The 24564-nt window shown below is 39.1% G+C and overlaps 2 protein-coding genes across 2 annotated transcripts in view; one reads left to right on the top strand and one right to left on the bottom strand.

Annotated features, from left to right (window-relative positions):
- Positions 1–3346, top strand: part of LOC129759603 (NADH dehydrogenase [ubiquinone] 1 beta subcomplex subunit 10) — a 31159-nt gene extending 27813 nt beyond the window's left edge. Inside the window, exons 4-5 of the mRNA XM_055757075.1 lie at positions 2890–3029; positions 3096–3346. Coding sequence (XP_055613050.1) covers positions 2890–3029; positions 3096–3226 — 271 coding nt within the window. The 3' untranslated portion in view covers positions 3227–3346. The remainder of the gene's footprint in view (positions 1–2889; positions 3030–3095) is intronic.
- Positions 3347–13901: 10555 nt separating this feature from the next.
- On the bottom strand, positions 13902–18580 carry LOC129759602 (ATP-dependent DNA helicase PIF1). The gene is made up of 4 exons (XM_055757074.1): positions 18493–18580; positions 18134–18428; positions 15225–15982; positions 13902–15166 (listed from the first exon to the last, which is right to left on the bottom strand). The coding sequence occupies exons 2-4, from the start codon at positions 18315–18317 to the stop codon at positions 14105–14107; spliced, it is 2004 nt and encodes a 667-aa protein (XP_055613049.1). The 5' UTR covers positions 18318–18428; positions 18493–18580; the 3' UTR covers positions 13902–14104.
- Positions 18581–24564: the final 5984 nt, after the last annotated feature.

Raw genomic sequence — 24564 nt, 5'->3', positions numbered from 1 at the left:
ATAAACGATCCATAAAACGCGATTTGCGTTGGCGTTTGCACCTACATTGATTGATTTACAAGCCATTTGGCAAAGGTTTACTCGCGCTCTTTCTCTCTGGTTCCAACTTTCTTCGCTTTTCGATATCTGGATATCGATAATTTGACCAGCTGTCCGATACGTCGCAGTTTGGACTCTCGAAATTCAGATTAATCAAGTTGAAGTTTTCTAAGTGGTTTATGTGGAGTAGTTTATGAAAGTGGTAATCAATCCAACTAATGTGAGAATAATAATTATTTTTATTTTTGGTTGAACAAACCAGCATTGCTTGTTTTCTTACTTGAGCACGAGAAAACAATGTCAATAATATTAGTCAATGTGGTCTTCTTCCGCAAAGATCATAAGACAAAAAAATGAGATCTTCTCTGCCGAACGGAGGCCAAAAATCGGTTTATTTGCTCAACATGTGAAACATATCTCAACATGCCGAAAGTCGCTTCGCGGATACTTTGAACGCATTCTCGTACCATTGCTAGAAAATGAAGTGGCTTAACAATGTAAACACTGAGTTTTCCATGGAAAACGTGGCGTGATTATGTTTCTCGAAACACTCGAAGATTGATAGTGGATTTATTTTAATACAGTAAATAAGTGAGAATTTTTTTTTTCTGATTTACAACTCTTCCAAGCCCAAGTAACAATTTAAATTCTATAAGAAACTGCAAGAGCGCTACAAAACCTCGTTATAAAACAACGAAAAGTTATATTAACCGCATTAAAACATCTATATAACACTTATAAGAGTAAAAAGGCCCACCTACAGGAGGTTCTGAAGAGAACATTTCAAGCACCCTATAAAACCATCCGAGAGCAGGTTGCAGATAATTAAATTAAATCTCGATGCGTAAAAATAATCTTTCGTGAATTTTTTGTCCGCAAAGGGGTTTTAATTAGAATACAATTAGCGTACTTAACAAAAAAGAAAAAGATTTTATTTGCAAACGGTGAAGAGTGACTTTTATGTTCCCATTATTAGATTTATCAACTTCTTGATATCTCCATGTGTAAAATTGTTGCGCTTTCAATTATATCGATTAAAATTGAAAAAAACTGGGAGATAAACCGCGCGCCCACTTAAAGTGACGAAATATAAAAGTTCATTGCATGATTTTGTTTAACAATCAAACTTTCACCGGATCTGTTTCAATGATATATGGATTTTTCGACTAGATGACAAAGTGGACCACTAAATAATAAAAATTAAAACTCACTGGGTATAAATCGATTAGAAAATATTTATTAAAACTTTCCATTCGTACAAAAAACACTTTTACACAGACGGCTACCGAAACTAATTCACTAAAATCGTAAGTCATTTCACTTCCGTGGCACTTCCCGAAGCTGTCCGAGTTCTCCGGATTCCGAAAGTTTGGCTTGCATGCTGTATGTCCTTGGGAATTCGAGCAGGATTCTGTAAAATTCACAATAATTTTAGATTTAAAATATAATAGATTATTTAAACACCTACCAATTTTTTCTTGCTCCGTTTATTTTGCATTATTTCTATATTTTTTAAACCTTGGAGTGAGTGGCTTTTTCCTAATTTCTGCATGTCAATTGATTATGCAGCCAGCTGGATGTACCTTCTTGAAATCTCCTTCAGTTTTAGTATTAATCAATAGATTAATCGTTGGAGAAAACCACTCCAAGAATTCGGATCCGATTTCTAAAATTTGTTTTCAGTTTGTTTACGTTAAACCAAAGGTGCCAAGTGCCCAGATCTATGCAGTCTTAGCTTGATTTTCAAGATACCGTCCATATTTAAAAAAAACCTTGAACTGTCCTGATAATAGAAAAAATAGTCTTTAAAAGTACCGATTGATCCTCTTTTTCGAAAAAGTATATCGATTATAATTATGTAAATTTAAAGTTTAAAAATAAGAACATGAAAATAAGAACACGTATCTATATATCGTATTATAAAATAAATCAACCCATTGAACCTATGATAATCTTCGGTGCAAATGAAATATTTTGGAAAAAAAACCACCTGGCATCTCTGATTACAACGTGATGATTTTTTTTCTTTTTTTGAACAGTATGACAATTCATGCACGTTCATTTAAGAATACCTACTCCGGTTTTATACGAGGTTTTGAAGTTGCTGTATAGTGGCCTTGAATGCGAATATAAAGACTTTAATATAAAATAATATTGAACTAGATACGGGTTTTATAAGTTATTTTATAGTCGTTTTGTAGCCTTCTTGTAGATAAAATATATAACGATCTTCGCCAAATAAGCTTTACAGCGAACAACACTTTTCCAATGCCCCTAAAAAACCTCCCTTTTTTCTTACAAAACTATTAGGAGTTTAAAATGTTACTTGGGAAGTATTATTTAAAACTTCAATAAAACGAATATTTAGAATAACGGCTTCAGAATATAGAGTAGAAGACTTTAGTTCATTTGATTCCATAAAACTTATTGATCTTTAAATTTATTTTAATCATCGCTGATAGAGTGTCACCAAACATAAGATGAATAAGAGAATAAAGTCTAGATTGTTCTACAAAAAATACAAGGTTCATTGAACACCAACAAATACCTACATGTCATATCAATTAGCATGTATTGCATATGCATCTTACACCCTTTGGAAAATCCACTTCAAAAATCCATACAGCACCATTTCGATTGAAAAACCTACTGAGCTAAATGCCCATCTGGATGGCGCTGATCGCTCTGGTGCTGTTGTTGATGATGAGTTGATTTGCTGTATTGATTCACTCGTGGGATATGAGCTGTGTAAATTTTGTTTATCTAGTTTATTGGCGAATTCAATTAGACATTAATCAGACGGTATAGCGGCAGCTAATAGATTTCGATTTCTGTTTCTCCTTTTCCCAGATTGGTTGATAACGAAATTCTGAACATTCTACGCCAACGTTTTGAGGACTGCATTCTGTACGAGAATCCGGATCATGCAAGAAAGTGTCGTCCACTTCTGGACGAGTACGAAAAAGCCGCCGAGAACTGGTTCATCAAGTGTAAGTTTCATTAATATAGTCCAACAATAATTGTATGTAGTTAACAGCATATGATATCGATTTTAGATGGTGATCTTGGTGGCTACGCCAATGCTAAAACGTGCTATATGAAGCAGAAGCATCGCATGGTTTGGGAAAGACGCCACGGTCCGGTTGGTTCCGGAATGAAGCAGGAGGGAGAATCTTTCGAGCATTAGCTTGGAAAGTGCTGTTGCTGTTCCAGTGCTGAAAGTGTGTCCTCCCTAGGATGGAAAGTAGTTGATCACTTTGGTAAACATTTTCGTTATGCATTGTGTAAATATAAGCCGAAATGAAAAGGTACGTCTTTTTTATTTGTGAAAGAAAAAAATGTGTTTTTGATATCCCATTTTCACATCATGTCATTAGGTGACTTTATCGGAATCTACGAATCAATCAGGCGTGTTAGTTCTATGGCTGATTTATAACTACTCAGTTATTCATTCGCTGTCACGTGCGTTCTAAAGGAAATCATAGAGAAGCATGATTGCTTCAATTATTCAAATATTAAAAAAACAACTGTTACTTCGATGTCTTCAACACCCCCTCTCAGTCGTTGGTTCCAACTAATCCGATCATCTTCCTCGACTTTGCAAACGTAGGTAGAGGTAACGACTTCGTAAGAATATCAGCCACCTTATTTTGAGTCTCGGCTTACAGTAGCTTCACCTTCTTCTCAGCAATAGCATTTCGGACGACATGAAATTTAACATCAATATGTTTAGCTCGTTTCGTCTCCTCCTTCTCGGCCATCGCGACCGCAATTTGGTTGTCCTTGAAAACAGGAATCGGAAACAAATTTGCAATTTTCTGCAAATCTTTGACTACCATAGGCAACCGTACTCCCGAAGACTTGTAACAAAATCCAGTTCAAAAATCCGATCGCGTTCGTCACTGGCATAATCTGCATCAATGTAGGCTCGTAACAAAACTTCTTGCGGGTTCCTCCTATAGGCCAGCTTGAGATCCTTGGTCACCTTAAGGTATTGTAATACTCGTTTAGCATGCTTCCAATGTTGTTCCCCTGTAGCATCTTGGAATCGTGCCAAATAGCCAACCACATAACACAAGTCCGGTCTTGATTCCAACATCAGGAACATCAAGCTGCCTACCAACTCTCGGAAGGGATGATCGCAAGGTGCAGCATACTTCTTCAGATGTAACTTCGCTTAAGCAGGTGTGCTAACAGGTCGACGCTCAATCCAAATCGTGCATGAATCTTTTATATCAATGTCATCAACAAGGCAGATAAGTCGACTGGATCTGTTGAAAAAAGGTGCCCCGCATTTCGCCCACCGCTCGTCGAATAACACCTTCTAGTGCCACGTTGAACATCATGCAGGATAAGCCATCGCCTTGTCGAAGCTCCCTGCGTGATTCGAATGAACTCGACAATTAACCCGAAATCCGCACACAGCACTGCGTTCCATCCATCGTTACCTTGATCAGTCTGGTCAGCTTCCCGGAAAAGCCGTTCTCGTCCATGATTTTCCATAGCTCGTCACGGTTCTGTGTCCCAGATCCGGACCATCAACCGGTGTAGGCAATCGGCCAACTTGCCCGGGCCCATTTTGATGAGTTCAGCTGCGCTGCCATTCTCTCCAGCCGACTCATTGCTATTCAGCGGGCGAATGGCTTCCTTAACTTCACTCTTCGTCCTTAACCCGGTGTGTGGCGCACGAATGGACGTATGGGTACATCATACATTCTCTCCATGTGAGTGGATCAAACGGATACCGCGTTACCCCACACGAGCGTGCAGCGAAGAGTCAGTCAGTCAGTCAGTCGGCGAGCAAGCGAGTGGAGTAGTGCGTGTCGTTCCCGCTGCAGTTAGTGATCCGGTGGCCCAATGATGCTACTTCTGAGCTTCGGACCTCCGGACAGGTCTGCACACCCGGCACATTTCGGCTTGCGATACGAAGCCTTTACGGGATGCGTTGAGTTTCTGATAGAACTTTCGTGTTTCTTGGAAACGATGCAGCAACTACAGCTCCTCGAGTCTTCCTCCAGGCAGCACTTTTTCTCCTGGAAAATTCGGACTCGCTGCCTCTTCCGCTGTCGGTGATTCTCCACATTTCAACGGGTGCTTCTTTACTACTGCCGCCCGCGTGTCATTCTCTTCGTCCATCACCCAGTCGTTCCGTCGAGTCGTTAATAGCTGTCTTGATGGTATCCCAACAATCCTCGAGAGGGGCTTCGTCAAGCTCGGCCTCTGCCGGCAGTGCTGTTTATATTTTTTAGATCATTCGGAGGTGCAATTTTTTTTTTTCAGATATATTCAAGCAGTTAGAAAGGAGTAGGTTTGATTTGGATGAAAATGATATTTTGTGGTTTTAGCACTGACCATACTGATTTCGATTTCGTTTGTTGGATAATTTTTCCAACAGTACGCAATATCGATTCCAGAGTGCGCATCGATCGATTTGAAGAAATGCTATCCCAGTTAGAAAGTGCCACCCAACATTAAAAAAAATTAAGCAATTCCTACGATAAAATCGAGCTAAACAGGTCCATTTTTCCTATAGGGCATTGGTATCGGGAAAATGATATTGCGAACCTGCAAAATATGACAAAAAAATAAGCCAGACATTTTTATTCTATTCATGTCAGTGTGATCAGTGGTTTTAGGTTTGTGCACAGAGATGCCAATATGCCTGATTTTTCAGGGATTGCCTGATTTTTCGAGGCTCTGCCTGACCTGGGGGAGGAAGACTGAATAAAAAAAGAAAAAAATCTTTCAAACGTCAAATTTCTCTCATCAATCTACCGACCAGTGCGAAGGTTAAAAATTTTACTTTCTTATTTAACGATTTTCAATAAAACTTTTTTGATGCTGAAAAGCACTTGTTTTGCATAAAATAAGGTTTTTATTACGTTTTGTTTTGCTCTGGCAAATTCTTTCATGATCAGACGTATTGAGTTGCTCAAATTTCGTTGAAGTTTTTGAAACTGATAAATAAAAATTGTTTGATTAATGGTTGTTCTAAAAATAGCTTAAACAACAGATTTAGATTTTGGGTAGTTCTCATGGACCGAACAACATTTTTATATAGTTCAAAGTTTATATTTACGATAGAGTTGACAGACTGGTATTGGATAATCTAGCTGGTGTATTAGATTTCGATGTTTACTTTTGAATCGGCAGCAATCAACTCAGAAGACTTAAATTTAGCACCTAAACAACTGAGTTACATGACTCGCTACACGAAACGGATCATTTAAAGTTAAAATATGAACGATTACAAATCTTTTCAACAATTGCTGGCTTTTTGACGAACAGTAAAAAAACGATACAGATAACGATACAGCGAATTTCAGACTTCCTCCCCCAGTGCCTGACAACCTGAAAAGCCATTGAATTTCCCTAATTTTTAAAAATGTGCCTGATTTTGCCTGATTTTTGCGAATGTGATGAAAAATGGGCAGTAAGGAACTGAATTAGGTACCATTGCTGAAGTTAAAAAGCGAAAATGTGGCTGAATGAAAGCAATCGAAAGATTCCCTTTAATTCATATGTAAAAAAGGAGATGAAAAGGAATCTTTCGGCTTTGATTCAGTTAGAATTATGCAACCAAGTAAGCTCACAACACAGTAAAAATGTATAGTGATGACCAAAAAAAAAAGGTCATCACTTTGAGCGGAATTTCCGTTACTTATGTAGCCTGATTTTGCCTGATTTTTGTTGCACCAGTTCCCTGATTATTGAAAAAATATGTTGGCAACCCTGTTTGTGCAACTACACGGAAAAAATTGAGTGGTCATCCCAAAGACGCTGTCATGATAATTTTACCATTTCAGCGCTATAGTATTTTCAACCACGAAAAGTTTAACATCGATTTTGTGAAAGTGCGCATGAAACAATATTGAAATTACTATGTACCTGGTAATTTTCGATAACTCTCAATGTTTGTTGTCGAAAATACTATGATCATGATAATTTCATCATAATTTCTATCACAACTACCGTCCGCATAGTAATTTTGACATTGTGGCACCAATTCATATCAACAAAGTATTACGCACATCGTACTTTTGAGAACAAAACATATTTGACTCAAAAACATAAGTGCGTATGATAATTTTACTATGGTAAACATTCTTGTTGTTTACACTAATTCAGGATCATTAATCGTCAAACCCGTTTGTAAAAAAAAACTAATTTTGAGCTGCTTTATAGTAACATAACTTTGAAAATCATTCCAGAGCATCGGGGAAACACACTAACATTGACCGACGTGTGTCGGAAGTGTGAATTTTCATGTTTCAAATAATGTCATAATGCATGAATGCAAATAAACAAACAAACATACATAGTAATTTTACTATTTAAATCAAGCTCCTCGCTCCTCCTAATCTTTATCATAACACATACTAGTTTCATCGTGAAACATATTAATTTTACTAGGGACGAAGTAAAACAATGCATCATTTCATTGACAATTTTACTAAAACGTAGTCGAATTTACTATGCGCAGCCAAATTGAGCACATGGTAAAATAGCTATGCGTAAGGTATTATAAACAACAAATTTGACTCAAAAATATGGTCGCCTGTTGTTCGTTTAAACCACACCGAAAATAATTTTCACTTAAAATATAAGTGACATCTGGAGTGAATTTTCGCCATACGTAAATTCAAGTGAATTTTAAGTGACCGTCAAGTGAAAATTTTCTTAAGTGAGCGGTCAAGTGAATTGAAAGTGATCAAGCATGTGGATTGTAAGTGTATGGTTAGGTCATCCAAATTTTTCTGTAAAAGCAATTTTTCTGTGATATTTTTTGTATTCGAGCAGATAACAATGATTTTTTTAAAGGATGTATTTATTTCAATCAATTTTAACCAATCAGATATTCATAATTATACTTTAATTTATTTGTTTTGTCCAACAGTTCCTTAGCAGAATAAATGTTCCGATTCCGAGAAGCAATAATCGTCGCGAAAAGCTCCTCGCCGGCACCTATTTTGTATCCGAATCTAAAAAATACAAGAAAATGAATAATAAAAGATACAACCTGTGATTTATTTATTATAATAACTCACAATAAACCGTTAATCGCCACATTGATCGATGATTTCTCATAAAAATTAACATTTTTTCTATCACCAGTTCCAATTGCTTTTTTGGTGAATCGCTGCAAGCTCCAAGCGACATTGTCAACAAGCTCTGAAAAATATATTATTGCTTTTTGAATCCAATAAATTACTATTTTGCTCTAATTACATGCTCCGTTGAGTTCAATTGAAACCAAAATAAAAACAATGATTCCCAGTGCAGTCGGTCGACGATAGAATTTCAAATGCCAGTCACTTAAAATTCAAGTGATGTATGAGTGGATATTGGATCGTTCACTTAAAACTTAAGTGAGAATCAAGTGAAATTTACATGAGCCACTTGAAACGAAGAAATTCACTTGTCCCTTACTTTTAAGTGAATTCTCAAGTGAATTTTAAGTGTGAATTTGGGTTCAGTGTACAGTTCAAAGCAAACAGTTTTGATTATTTTTACTTCTACTATTAATTTGAGCAAGATTTTTTTTAAGTTTAAAATAGGCTTGCTCGAACGGCAAGACAGGCTCTCATATCCATATTTTGGTAAAATTGTATGATTCTGTAATGAGAGAGGAATAATGTAGCTTACTTCTACTATTAACTTGAGCTTATTTAGGTTTGATATGAACTAAAAATTCTTTTTTCCTTTTTTCTTTTCATGTATCGTAGTATGTGTTGATCACAGCAAGCGTTTAGAAGTAGCAAATAATCATAGTAACCCATGTTTAAATTTTTGAATAAAATCTCTCTCTTGTTCCAACTGTTAACGAAGCTAGTTCGTTTTTTACGGCTCTCCATATTCCAAAAGGTTATGGGCCCAGAGCCAAAAAGTTAAAAAGTAAAAGTTTATTTTAATTAGAGGTTTTAAAAAGTACCGTCGCGAGTTTCGATTATGTCTACCGGTCAAGGCGATGTAGCTGCAACAGCAAAAGCCTTCAGTTCGCTGAATTTGCCATCGATAGAATTGCTAATGGGCCGTGAAAATTGGTCCACGTGGCAATTCGCAGTCCAGACTTTTCTCGAACTGGAGGACTTGTGGGACGTGGTGAAGCCGACACCGAACGAGGATGGAACCATGCCGGTCGTAAACCCGGTGAAGGACCGAAAAGCGCGTGGAAAAATAATTCTTCTACTTGACCCTACGAATTATGTCCATGTGAGAGAAGCGAGAACTGCGCAGGAAACGTGGTCGAAATTGGAAGCAGCGTTTGAGGATTCCGGGCTGACACGAAAAGTTGGCTTGCTGCGAAAATTAATTTCAACGTCCCTAGCAACGAGCGACTCTATGGAAACGTATGTCAACACCATAGTAACCACAGCACATCAACTACGTGGAATCGGTTTTGACATAAGCGAAGAGTGGGTCGGAACTCTTCTGTTGGCAGGATTACCGGAATCGTACAGCCCTATGGTGATGGCACTCGAAAACTCCGGAGCAGCAATCAACGGCGATGTCATCAAGACGAAGCTACTGCAGGAAGTTAGAGCACCTGAGCCATCAGCAGGAACAGCGTATGCAGGGAGGAAACATTTTTCAAAACCACCACCGAAACAGCACCAAGAAAGGCAACCATCGGATTTTAAACGAGGTCCAAAATGCAGGATATGCAAATCACCTAACCATCTTTCAAGGGATTGCCCATCTAAAGATAGTCGAAAGTCAAAAGCATGGTGTACCGTTTTATCGACGAATGGAAGCGCACATTTTGGCGAAGAATCGAGCTGGTATTTCGACTCCGGTGCTTCGAATCATTTTACCAATTCCGTGTCGAAATTGGAAAACGTACAGAAAACCAGCGGTACCGTCGTTGCAGCCAACAAAGGTGCCATGCAGGTAGTGGCGAAAGGAAAATTGAAGCTGTTACCCGAGTGTAGTCAAGACGACGAGCCAATCGAGGTCAACGATGTGCAAGTCATTCCTGAGATTTCTACGAACCTGATTTCGGTGAGCCAAATAGTGAAGCGCGGACACACTGTCACGTTTAGCGCAGCTGGTGTGAAGGTCAACGAAGGGAACGGAAATCTGGTGGCTACCGGCGTGTTGGAGAATGGTTTGTTTCGACTGGCACAATTGCCTTTACCAACAGCAATGAGCGCGTCTTCCGTCGTGGATATCAAACTGTGGCATAGGAGAATGGGCCATCTCAACCTGGAAAGTGTTCAGCGATTGAAACGTGGTATGGTCTCCGGAGTGCAATTCGACGGTCCAGCGGAAATTGAAGATCGGTGTTCAACATGTGCGATGGGTAAGCAAACTCGTCTTCCTTTCAACAAGCAAGGTTCACGTGCGCAAGAAATCCTGGAAGTGGTCCATTCCGATGTGTGCGGACCAATGGAAGTTAATTCGTTGGGCGGCAGAAGATATTTTCTTACGTTCACGGATGATAAGTCTCGTCGCATCGCAGTGTATTTCCTGAAAGAAAAATCAGCGAATGAAATTTTTGAAGCTTTTGAAAATTACCGATGTTCATCAGAGCGGCAGACTGGCCGAAAGTTAAAAATTCTGCGAACCGACAACGGGAAGGAGTTTCGCAACAAGAAGCTGGAAGACCATCTGAACAGCCTGGGGGTTCGCCATCAAACAACGGCGGATTACACTCTCGAACAAAACGGTTTAGCCGAACGTGTGAATCGTACTGTGGTAGAACGGGCCAAATGCATGTTATTTGAAGCGGATCTGCCTAAGTCATTCTGGGCAGAAGCAACAGCAACAGCGGTCTACCTGGTAAATCGATCGCCTACCAAAGGACACGAGGTGACACCTGAGGAAATGTGGAGCGGAAAGAAGCCGAACTTAGCTCACATCCGAGTGTTTGGTTCCCCAGCTATGGTCCATATCCCGAAGCAGAAAAGGAGGAAGTGGGATGCAAAGTCCCATGAGTGCATCTTTACTGGTTACGAATCCGAAACGAAGGCGTATCGACTGTGGGATCCGAGGAAGAAAACCTTGGTAACATCTCGAGACGTCGTATTTGTGAGTGAAAATCCGAAGCGTAGCAGCGTGGTGTCCGTACCTGTGCGAAAAGTAGTCCCTCTGGACTTCGAGCAAACAGTTCAGGATGATCAGCTGCAGTTTCCAGCGGTGGTCGAACAATCTGGGTCTGACAAAGTGGTGCCGGTTCCTGAAGATGAATGCGTGGTGGACGTTAGTGCTGATGAAGGTTCTTCAAACTATGACAGCGCAGACGAATCAAGCGACAATAGTAACGATGCAGCACGTGACGTGACAACTAACGCGCTCCCCCCGCAACTATCTTCAAATCCGCCCGTGTCACAGGCGTTGAGGCGCAGCGGACGGGAGCGCTATCTCACAGGCAAGTTGAAAAATTTTCTTTTTCCAAGCACTGGTTTGCCTTCCAACCGTTTTTCAGATGACCCCCCTCCATCCAACTCCAATCGAGGTCCTGAACCAGGAAATAAGAATCCTCACCAGGGACTGGCCGCAAAAAGCATCCAAGGTGGTGATCCTCGCACTCGTTCCGAAGCCCTGAAATCACCCGACGCTAGGCATTGGCAGGAAGCAATGGATGAAGAGTATCGATCGCTCATCGAGAACGGCACGTGGGATTTGGTCGAACTTCCTGCGAACCGTAAAGCTGTTGGATGTAAATGGCTTTTCAAGAAGAAGCTCGATGGAAATGGTGAGGTCGTGCGCCACAAAGCCAGGTTGGTGGCACAAGGATTCTCCCAAAAGTTTGGCGTGGATTTCGACGAAGTCTTCGCACCTGTCGCCAAACAGGTAACGTACCGTGCCTTGTTGGTGGTGGCAAGCAGTCGTAGCATGGTCGTCAAACACGTTGACGTCAAGACTGCGTATCTTCATGGACAACTGGACGAGATTGTCTATATGAAACAACCGGAAGGGTATGCTGTTGGAAATAGTGTATGTCGTCTCAACAAAAGCCTGTACGGCCTCAAGCAGTCCGCTCGAGTGTGGAACCATACCCTCGATTCGTTCCTGCGAAAAATGTCGTTCAGCATTTCCAAAGCAGACCCGTGCCTCTATATTCGTCGAACGGGAACTGTCATCGCCTATCTGTTGGTTTACGTGGACGATATGGTGGTGATAACCGAGACTGAGGAGGAGTTCCAAGAAATATTTCAAGGTCTTCAGACGAACTTCAGGATTAACAACCTTGGAGACATCAAACATTTCCTTGGCATGGAAATTGTTCGTGGTCCGGATGGATTCAAGCTTAGCCAACAGCAGTACATCCGGAAGTTAACCCAACAATTTGGTCTCGGGGAGGCCAAACCCAGCAAGATTCCTCTTGATCCGGGCTACCTACAGCAGAAGGAGGAGAAGGAACGGCTGCCAAACAACCAGCAGTATCTCAGCCTTATCGGAGGTCTGCTTTACGTAGCTGTTCATACCAGGCCGGACGTGGCTGTCAGCACATCCATCCTAGCTCAAAAATCCAGCTGCCCAACCCAACTGGATTGGAATGAGGCAAAGCGTGTGCTGCGATACCTGAATGCAACATCCGACTTCAAGCTGAAACTGGGTTCCACAGAAGGCGAGTTGGCGATGTACGTAGATGCGGACTGGGCCGGTGATGCTCGGGACCGAAAATCTAACTCTGGCCATGCAGTATTTTTCGGAGGAGGCATCATATCCTGGGGATCCAGAAAGCAAGCGTGTGTGTCCCTCAGCTCAACTGAAGCCGAATTCGTTGCACTCGCTGAAGGGTGCCAAGAATTGCTTTGGGTGCGCCGGCTGATTAGCGAAATCAGTGGAGACGAGTCCATTCCCGCCAAGGTGTTTGAGGATAACCAGAGCTGCATCAAGATGGTTGACAGTGACCGGATCGAGCGACGAAGTAAGCATATTGACACACGGTACTTCTTCGTTCGCGACTTGAAGCAGAAGGGTGTTATTCAACTTCAATATTGCCCGACGGAGGATATGGTTGCAGATGTACTAACGAAGCCGCTTCAGCGAGTACGCCTTGAGAAGTTACGTGCTAAGATGGGTGTACTTACTGGATAATTTGAGGAGGAGTGTTGATCACAGCAAGCGTTTAGAAGTAGCAAATAATCATAGTAACCCATGTTTAAATTTTTGAATAAAATCTCTCTCTTGTTCCAACTGTTAACGAAGCTAGTTCGTTTTTTACGGCTCTCCATATTCCAAAAGTATGACTATCGACAAATCATTTGGTTCAACGATGACCTTGAGCGTCGAGTTTGGAAGAACATGAATAACCTTCAAGCCATCCCTAGTATCATAGGACCCAGACGAAGCCATTGCAAGATGTGGTTGTCAGCCCAAGAATCTAATTAAAAATCAACAGCAGAATATGGTGTCCTGTAACTTGGTAAGATCTTTCCTTTTCATTTTTAATATTTTAAATGCACCCATCAACCGTAGTATGTAGATGCTTGGGGAGTATGTAGAGGCTAGTCTCCAACTCCCCTTGTCCTCCAACTGGTGTCATGAAGGGTTAGTTTATTATCTTGAACTGCCTGTCCCTATTCAGCCGAAGTGTACATAATGCAGTGCACGATGTGTATAACTAACGTCTCATGATCGCTTTCTTCTCCAAACTATTCTAATTTTCATTTCAAGCGTCAGCTCCCCGAGCTATTTAAACCCCACAAAAAAAACCGGGCAGTGTATTCAGAGAATAATTTGAATAAAGTTTATCTATGTCAGATTGTTTGTTTGGGCCTAAACAACAATTTCTAGAAGAAGTAATATTTTATTAAAAAAAATTAACAGAAAAAAAGTTTACTTGCCCCGAGTTTGCACATGCCCCGGTTTTCCTTAATACATTCTTAATTCGGATCGAAAAGAAATCTACATTATTGTTCACAAGCTTATTTATTTTAATACGTTGCGTCAGTAATATATTGCATATTTTTTTATATATAGCGTGAAATAGTATTATTTGATTAATTTTTTATATGATGATATTTGAAAAAATAATTTTTGCCTAAGGGAATACTATAATATGGAAATACATGAAGTCATGGTATGATAATGCATAATCGAGTCAATACTAAACTTATTTAATGGTTAGCAGAGGCTTACTCATCATAGATTTAGTAAGGCCCATAGCCGATAGAGATTTTTTTAGGCCTCCTTGATTCTTCTGCCTAGGAATCGCCACCGGTGCCATCAGATCCCGATCACGAATCTGTCGACGGAGATCCCGATAGTACTCCAACACCTTGGGATTGGCCCAAACTTGTTTTCCATCGAAATCAAGTACCCGCAAACTATCGAGACTCTGGCAACGGCTTAGCGCTACGTAAGCTTGACCAGCTTCGAATACCTTCGAAAGGGACATTTCGACACAATCCAGCGTCAGCCCTTGCGATTTGTGGATCGAAAATGCCCACGCCAACTTCAGTGGCAGTTGAGAGCGTGTAACAATAACGGCTCCCGGTGTTTTAATAGACCACTTTTCAGGTTTGACTAGGAACTCTCGTTTTTTGAATTTCACTAATGGATATCCTTGGACGTAATCAATCACAACACCTCGAGCACCGTTCACTAAACCTTCGGTAATGTTGATATTTTTTAGCAACATAACTTGAGCACCGATTTTAACGACAAGCTTTCCAGGGGCTTGAACTTGTTGGTCTAGAGTTTTCGTCATATAAGGATCGCTATCGGTAGCGTGATAAGTCTTTTCCTCTCCAGTCAGATTGTTCAGCTTGGTTTGATTGATTAAATCGGCATCGTTAGTGTGGGAACACAATTGCGTGGCTAGGATTCCTTCGACTTCGATTCGTTGCTTTGAAGTGGCCCCCAGACGATCGCGAATCTCCTGCGTTACTCGACCTATTCTGATACTGTTTAGGATGGAAACAAATTCGGGATCCTTCTGCCGATGGACGACGGTTAGTTCGAAGGAATTTTGAATGCATTCCTTCCAGGCCGGCGTTTGGAAACAAAAACGGACAGCGTCTGTTGGATCCGAATCCTGGGAGAGAGCTCCCCGTGGTATGCGATCTTGTTTTATCACTGGAGGAAGCTGGAAGAAATCTCCACAAAGTATCAGTTGAATCCCTCCGAAGGGCTTATCATTTTTCCTAATGTATCGAGCTACTGCTTCAATTTTCTGAAATGGTTGAAAAAATTGTTGAGATGGTCGTAATTGAAGAACTCCACATGCTTACCTCAAAATAATCTCCATCTACCATCGATATTTCGTCTATGATAAGTCGCTTGCATTTGCGCCAGATTTGACTGGTGTTGGGTCTTGAAGCCATCTCGTAGCATCGGGATAGAGCTGCCTCACCACTTCCAATGCCAGCAAATGAGTGTAGTGTGGTTCCTCCGATTAAGCAAGCGGCCACACCAGTAGAAGCTGTTGCCACTGTTCCATCCGGTGGTAAAGTGGAGATGATTTTCCTTAACAGAAAACTTTTTCCGGTTCCAGCCGATCCGGTGAAGAAGATGCTACGTCCCGATTGACATGCGCTAAGAACGGCTTTCTGTTCATCGTTCAGAACTTGTGATTCCACTGGCATGGCGTTGTTGCTGGTAAGTGGAGATGGGGTGTACAACTTCTTCGGAGGAGGTCGATCCGCTTCACCGGAAGTACGCTTTCGTTTTTGGGGCGGTGAAGGTGTGGTAACAGACCCTTTTCCAACGGCCATTTTCTTAGCTCTAGCTAATTCGGTATTTGTTACCGGACTTATCTCGTCGAATTGGTGAGCCTTTTCCGACAGCAAATGGGCACGAGTCTTCTTCAATAGTTCTTCCTTCGACTCACCATTGGATGTTTGTCCGGTCGTTATTTTGATGAAAATAATTTTGAGAAACTGAACCAGCAGTCCCGGGGGTGCATTCGACAGGAACAGGGTGCATTTTTCCTCGTTGAAACGGATAGTTGCTTTACCTTCGGCCATGAATTTTGAGTGCACGTTTATACCTGGTGGCAAAAAAAAACAAGTTTAGAGCTAGTTTATCAATTCGAGATCTGGTAAGGAAACGATTTTTGAATATAATAATTCTTACAAAGATTTTCTGATTCAGTTACTTATACAAAATTTTTTTTTACAACTAGTCTATTAAAGGCCTTTTACTTTTACAAAGTTTGAATGTGCCGAGGGTATCCGTTTCACTAGTTTGTAGGGAAGGGGTCCGTAATAGTCGCGGCGACTCAACTGTTAAAAAAACTTTAAACAAGTGAAAAGGAAGGGGTTTGTATGGGTTATTCTTAAATATCAGTTTTCTATTAGGGTCCGGTGGTGGCCTCCTGTAGCTGTCTTATACAAAATCTACTTATAAGTTTCCCGTACCTATATAATAGCATAATAGGTAACATTTATACAATTTTACAATAAGGCTAGAAAAATTGATGCAGGCTTTCCCTTGCAGAGGAGAACTCACTGCTACCAGATACTATATGCTTTCAGGTTCATTTGTTTGTTTATTCAATCAGGTTCACCTGCACTATTGATTTAAGAGAGTTTAATCTTGATTAAGCCTTTTGCCCGAATAGGGAATGACATCGAAGATGTAAATGATATAACCTTCTTAGGTCTGATATGCAATCATATGTCCTGTCCAATTATTAATTTTGCCCCAAGTATTCGCTCTCTTTGATTAGGATACTCTGCAGTTTCTTTTTCGAACCTGCAGAGCCGACAGTGATCTTTTTAAATTATGTTTATCATTTTGTTTTCTTGGACAATGTCCGATCAAGAAGCCTGTGTAATAATTAAGTATTACTTAAGTGCTTACAGTGGCTTTCAGTGTTAGTGTTTAGTAACGAATCTTTTCATTTATTATTGCTTATAGCCAAGCTTTTTAACCCTTTCCTTCCCACGAGGTTTTTCACGTTTTAAAAATAGAAATATTGATTTACAGCTAAAGTTTTAGAACAAAAGATGCATAATTTAGGCCTACTTTAATGATCCATTTGATAAATTTGGGTTTTGAGGTTGATCATATGTGCTCCATTGGGAAGATAACAACACATAGGGTGCAAATGAAAAACAGGAAATAATTGGAAAAAAACATGGAATTTCATCACTTCATTGATCACGAACTAAAACGATTATTTGATAAAAAACTTCTTTGGTATACGCATCCCTCGAAAGTCTATATTTATTGAAATATTTGAAATTTTAATTTCGCCTTGAACAATGGCCGCCATGACACTTTGCGCAAGGAAAACAAAACATGCCGTTTTTCGAGAAAATCACGAACTTTTACTAATCTTTTGAGACATGTGGTCATTTAAGCAGATGAAATAACTATTCTGAAGCGTTTGTTTTTTTGTTGGCGAAATGATTTTCTTGAGTATTGATAAGAAGCTTCACAAGAAGAAAAGTACGTTTTGTTCCCAGTGTATCACCAGTGATCCACTTTACTTACTCAAAAATTCATATGTTTTAGTTGAAATCTAAGTAAACCATCATTTGATTCTGCTTGCATAAGCAACCTTCTGCACGTCAGTAATTTTATTTGAAGAAAATTATAAAAACTTGTCAAGTTATTAAATAACTTATGACGACTTGATTTTAATTCGAAAAAAATCCGACTTTTTTGCAGCTTTTGATCTGCCGAGCAAAACCTAGCGAACCGATTTTCTTCAAATTTCGTGCACTGTTTCTTCACTCATATCTACACATTCGGTGAAAAAATGGTGTTGATCCATAGCGCCCAGTACAAATGCGTGCTGTGCAAAGTTGTGGATCACCTGTGCTACCATGGGAAGGAAAGGGTTAAGGAACAAGCTTGATCAAGTTTTTAATGGGTCTTTTACAAGCGAATCGGTTTAGTAAAACTTTGAACCGGTTTGAACAATTTTACAAAATTCTCAACATTCGTTAACATTCCACAGGTTTTGTTATAAAAATGTTGTCCTTAACCTGAACTAACAGTTAATTGTACCTGACAGGTAAAGTGAATAAATAACAAATGAATGAACTTTTTTTTTCTTCGTGCAACCTATTATCCGTTTTTCTTAATATTGAAATTATTTGATTTGTTTCAATGAAACGTTATAGTGAATATCATTAATTATGTAAATTGAAATTCTTAGAAACTTTCATATTTTTCTTCTAACACTTACCTTTTAACTTTAGCTTGACCGGTTTGTTCTTGTCGGCAGAAATTTCCAGGAACATCTCCTTGAGGCTGTTGCGAATCAATCGAAGTGTAGCCTGCTTGTAGGCTATCTTTTTGACAGTGGTCCCCTGGGCATTAAGCCAGTCCAGATTTGCCACGCAGGTTAAACTAGCATCGTTTGGATCCATGGCGTTGCTCGCTTTGTGCGTTCAATGCAATATGGTTTATCACAAAACTTTCCTACTTTGCACGGTTGTCGATTTCTCCCGATAGAGAAAAGCGAATCTATTGGGAAAAATCTAACCAAATAAGACACGAATTATCACAAAAATAGGAAATCCATTAGCAGCATCAAATAATCACCGCCAGCCATCAACAGTCATCGACCTGAAAGTGACACAAAATTTTGAATTCGGCGCTAAACAGCTGCCGATTAGAGTTGCCAAACCTATGGATATTCATCATACGGATCCCTAAAAAAATATTTAAAATAATGATCTTTCTGATATAAATTCATAAAAAATTTCAACTTTGCAAGAATAATTCTCTTTTTAGATGATTAATACATGTTTTGTACATAAAACACTTTCGTTTAGAATCAAATTCCAACCAAACTGCATAACAAAACAAATTACATCGGATCGATTCATTAGTCCATATTATAAATTCTGTAAATTCTGGCAAGCCTGTCGCCGCCGACACTTTTCACTATACACTGTGAAAGAATTTAATGCATTTTTTTGTACATTTTATCCTGTTGAAATATTTCAGCGCCGATCAGGGATGCCAGGTGTTGAGGATAAAAAAATCTTGGCAATTTGAAAAATAAGTTTTAATGATTGATTGGTGAAATACCAGTGCATACAAGCAAGATTTCTACTATAATCTGGCACTTACGGATCAATACGATACATGGATATTGATTTCATCACTCAATTTTGGAAGTCTGTAAAATCTGGCACTCTGACCATGGCAGAATCTGTGTCAGAGGTGTCAGAAAAATCTGACCGATGGGTCAATAAAGTCTGTGTTTTACAGACAAATCTGGGCACCTGGCAACCTAAAACTCTCGAGTTCTCCTGATTTTCAAAATTGGTCTCTAAAACATCCTGAATTTTCCTTATTTTCATAAAAACATCTCAAATATAATCGAATTTGTGTTTAATTATGAGAAAATTGAATAAATTCGTAATAAATTAGTTAAACCACTGACCATATACTGACTGCATCGGACACTCGATTTCGTTTGTTGGATAATTTTTCCAGCAGTACGCAATATCGATTCCAGAGTGCACATCGATCGATTTGAAGAAATGCTATCTCAGTTAGAAAAAGCCACCCAACTTATAAAAAATAGGCAACTCCTGTGTAAAAATCAGGCAAAAAGGGTCAATTTTTCCTATAAGGCATTTGTATAGGAAAAATGGTAGGTTCGCCACCTACCATCGGTATTGCGAACCTGCAAAATTTAACGAAAAATTACAAGAATATAGTCAAATTTTTGTTCTAAGTATCATGTCAGTGTGATCAGTGGTTGAACCTATTTAACAGATGAAAATCTTCGGTTCAAATAATGATATTTAAATTTTGTTTTTCGATGTGAACTGCAGTGCAGACCAGCCTGTGGAGGGGGATGTGTGGATGGAATAAACTAACCCTTGGTCATCCCACATGAGCGTACACACCAGGCAGTCAGTCAGTCAGTGATAACGAGCCCGCGAGTGAACCCTGTGAGGCAGCGCGATAGTACCACTGACCAAACTGACTGGACACTCGATTTCGTTTTCTGGATAATGTTTCCAACAGTACGCAATGTCGATTCCAGAGTGCGCATCGATCGGTTTGAAGAAATGCTATCCCAGTTAGGAATTGCCACCCAACTTTAAAAATAAAACGCGCGATTTCTACGATAAAATCGGGCTAAACAGGACCACTTTTTCTACAGGGCATTTTTTGTCAAATTTTTCAGGTTCGCCACCTGCCGTCGGTATTGCGAACCTGCAAAATCTGACAACAAAAAACTAGACAGAAAATGGTTGAATTTTTGTTCTAAGTGTCATGTCAGTGTGGTCAGTGATAGTACCCCCGGATGGGTGCAGTCTTGAGACCCGCGAATGTTACTTCCAAACGTCGGACCAGTCCGCACATTTGGCGACCGTGACAGGTGTTTCTTTTTGACTTACTAGAGCGGTTTGTAGAAGTCGAAATTAGAGAAACGGAGTGGACTGAAAAGGAAAAAAACACGCTATAAAAGATTCACGTAGAAATAATTTGAATCAAAGTAGCTTTAAAATCAAACGAAACCATGCTCTGTGTACATAGCAGAGTTAGCAGCAATTCATTGGGCTTTGGACAGTATCGCTTCAAGGCCAGTTGGGCACTACTTTATTGTAAAGGATAGTCTAAGTTCGGTTGAAGCAATCCACTCAATAGAACCGGGAAAGCACTCGCCATACTTTTTCGAGAAGATACGGAATAGTTTGAGTGCTTTATCAAAACGTCGCTTTACCATCACCTTTGTCTGGGTTCTCTCGCATTGCTCGATAGAGGGTATAATGAGAAGGCTGACTCTCTGGCAAAGGTGGGGGCGATGGAAGGCGACACGTATCAGCGTGAAATCGCCTTCAACGAATTTTACTTTTTAGTTCGGAGAAACTCTCTTGTCAACTGGCAGCGCAAATGGGACGAGGATGAGATGGGTCGGTGGCTGCACTCGATTATCCCAAGGGTAAGCCTTAAACATGGATTAATAGATTGGACCTGAGTCGAGATTTTATTCGTATATTTTCCCGTCTCATGTCCAATCATTATTCCTTAGACGCGGTACTCTATCGTTTTGATATTGCTGGCAGCAATCTATGTGGTTGCGTCCGAGGTTACCATGACTTCGAGCATATTGTTTGGTCATGCGAGGTCCATCTTGTCGCTAGAACGAACTTCATAGAATCCCTTCGGGCCCGAGGAAATCCACCATATGTTCCAGTGAGAGATGTGCTGGCGGTGATAGACTTGGACTACATGTTCGAAATATACCTTTTCCTAAAAGCTATTGATTATATCTTATATCTTCGTCTATAATTCTTTTTATTTTCATATTCCCCTGTCTTCTTTTTTCTTTAAAAGTGAACTAGATATAAGCACACAATTGTAATCAAACAAAGCGAGTTTGGCTCCTTAAAGCCTAAAGGTATGAGCTGTTTCAAATAAAGAATTTACAAAAATAAAATCAAACGAATTACAAATTACCCATTATGAAACAAAATGAGTAGTACTCATTGTGCAAAAACAAATGAAAAAAAAGAAAAGAAATATGAGAAATAATTGTTTTTACGAATGAGCAGCTTTTTGAATATCGACAAAACTGGTTTTGACGAACATGAGATAAAAAGCGAGTTGAAAGGATAGCTTTATCATGCTCATGGACTGCTTGAAATTGAAAGGCAGGTTGAGAGGACAGCCTCGACATATAGATCAGAATTCAAGCGAGTTGAGGGGACAGCTTGGAATTCAAAGGCGAGTTGAGAACACAGCCTGAACATATCGATGAGAATTTCAAGCGAGTTGAGAGGACAGCTTGTAATTCAAAGGAGAGTTGAGAGAACAGCCTTAAAATATCGATAAGAATTCAAGGGAGTTGAGAGGACAGCCTGAACATATCGATAAGAATTCAAGCGAGTTGAGAGGATAGCTTGGAATTCAAAGGCGGAAAGGACTGCCTGAAAATAATGATTAGAATTCAGGCGAGTTAAGAGGACAGCTTGGAATCCAAAGGCAAGTTGAAAGGACATCCTGAACTTTTCGATATGAATTCAAGCGAGTTGAAAGGACAGCTTGTAAACCTGACATACTCAACGCGGCGAAGCAGATGTCACTTTGTTCCGCCGCTCAAGTTCGCATTGGCCGCATTCGCCGATTCGCATCGCATCGCACTCACTATGTCATACTCAGGCGACAAGCAGCGCGTTGATTTGCGATGCTCTCACACGACATATCTGCTCTCATTTAATCTCCATGAGAAAAGCGCAGACCTGTCATATTGAGCGCTTTGAAAAGCGTGACAAAGCTGATGCTAGGGTGCGCGACAAGTAGGAAATCCAATGGGAATATTGTTTTTTCTCGGTTTGAAGCAGTAATTCCGGGTTTTAGGCACAATAGTTCGAAGATCCGTCCGAATTTGTGATAATAAACTAAATAATATCCTGATCGGTGAAAAATTACTCATGAATTCTGCATTACCATGCAAAAATGATTCCAAGATCTTTGGACGTTGTATTTTTTTACAGCACTGTTACTATTTCAGCCGTATGTGATAGAAACATTGCTGTTTTTGCATCACAGCATGCGAAACTACAACACGTGTTGTAAAAAAACTTGAAGGCCTTAGATCTTGAAAATGTTTTTGCTTGCCAACTTTTTTTTTTATTATTATTACAATTTTGGCTTAACTTATTTCACATAAGTGGTAAGAAGAAAAAAAAATTCTAGAGTTTATTTTGATTAGGTCGTATGAACCAATATAAACAAAATTGAGTTATTGACTGCAAACGATTCATAAAAATGTATTTTACGTTTGGTAAAAACTCGGTTTAATTCTGACAATAAATAACTTTTACAAAATTATTTGAATTTTGGACGCATAATGACTTTCTCATTTTCGAGTGCAACTTGGTTTTTGCGACTATTTGCATTGCACTGAATTATCGTGCAAAACAAAGGTCGTGAAATAACAGTTCGGCAAGTTGGTTTTTGAGACCTAATGCATTTTTTCAAAAAATGCTTAAGCGAGTGTTCAAAAGTTGATATATTTAATCGGAAACTGTTAGTGAGAGTAGTTTAAACTATCCAGTAGGATAAACTTCTTGAATTTGTGGAGAGGTAAGTTAAAAATGCGAAATTTTTATGAATGGACAAAATTTAATCTCCGATTTAATTACTTTTTCATCACAGATACCAATAACGAAACAAACCTGCAGTTACAAATAAAAGTCACAGGTGTAGTGATTTTAATCACTGCCGATAGTTTTCTTTCTAAACAAACTTGCAAAATCTATTTTTTTTATCTTGAAATTTCGCGCGTCCGTCTTTTGCAAGTTTGCTTAACTGAATGAGGTTTCAGAGAAATTACTTCTCTCACTTTCTCAAGTTCTCTTTCTATGGTATTCAATTCATACGGGCATTCCAAGTGATGCCATTTTCTTTAAGAGAAATTCAAATTATCATCCTTTATTTCCTACATTACCCCCCTTCTCTACAGTGGTTCAAAACCTTTCCCAAAAAAAAACTTATAAAGTTTGATAATATTTTACAAAATTTTTACTTAAACTTTTTGGAGTTTTTTTTTAATTCTCGTTGAAACGATTTAGAAAAAAACAATACACCGTAAACAGTACAATACCGTAAGTGCTAAAATGACATTGGAGCTAATTTTTGATAACCAATTTTTTTTGCGTTTAACAATTGCATTGAATAAATCCAATAATCATAAAGCTAAATTCAGTTTTTTTTATAGAATATTATGTTAATTTCAACTGCATAGGTCATTTTCAATCGACACACCATTTGATCGTATTGCAATCTCATATTTGTATAATATAAACCCATATTGTTCACGATTTTTTGAAGGCAACAACTCATATCTTTTTCCATCTTAATTTTTTCTTTAAACATAACCTCTACATAGTCGTTACATGTCCCTTTTTAAAAAAATAGTAAACTAATCCACGAATTTATAATTTGAGTTCAATTTTATTTTGATATTTTCCAAATACTTCTGATGTAGTTAAAAATGAATTTGAATCTGTGTTAACAAACTCAAATTTTTTCAGCCATATTTTTGTTCGCTTTCTTTAGTGTTACTTTTTATCTATTAATTAATAAGATACTCTGTATCTTAAGCATTTTCAGGGCACTCTGTGCCATAATTTTTCAAGTTGGAGCACTCTGTACTTACTTGGTACTCTGTACCTTAGTATTATTAGCCCGAATACAAAAATACTGTTACCAAACAGTTACTATAATAGTTATAAAATCATTTGGAATAGCGTAAAAAAACTTTAAGAAAACGACAACTGACATCGTAAAAAACATTCCACCTATTGTGAATTCCAAAACGACGGTCTGTTGAATATGGCGTTAAGTTATGTTACTGTTTAAAACTATTAAAACACTTATATGGAAGAACTGTTTTACAAACAGTTGAGATAACGTTCAGAAACCGCTCATGGAAAACATACTCTGCATGGCCATCAAACTGTTTTTGTTACAGTTATTTTAAAAGTTAACTGGTAACTGAACATTTACAGTAATAGTTTTGAACGATCCGATATGACGTTCTTCCAACGCTATGTGAACCGTATTCTGAATCGTACGGAAAAAAGGGCACGCACACATACACAATAAAGTTTTCGTTTTTGTATAAAATTAAAAGAATTGTAA

This window comes from Uranotaenia lowii, unplaced genomic scaffold (assembly GCF_029784155.1).
Source record: "Uranotaenia lowii strain MFRU-FL unplaced genomic scaffold, ASM2978415v1 HiC_scaffold_20, whole genome shotgun sequence".
Lineage (NCBI taxonomy): Eukaryota > Metazoa > Arthropoda > Insecta > Diptera > Culicidae > Uranotaenia > Uranotaenia lowii.
The sequence above is the reverse complement of the archived record's forward strand: the minus strand, read 5'-3'. Positions and strand labels throughout refer to the sequence as shown.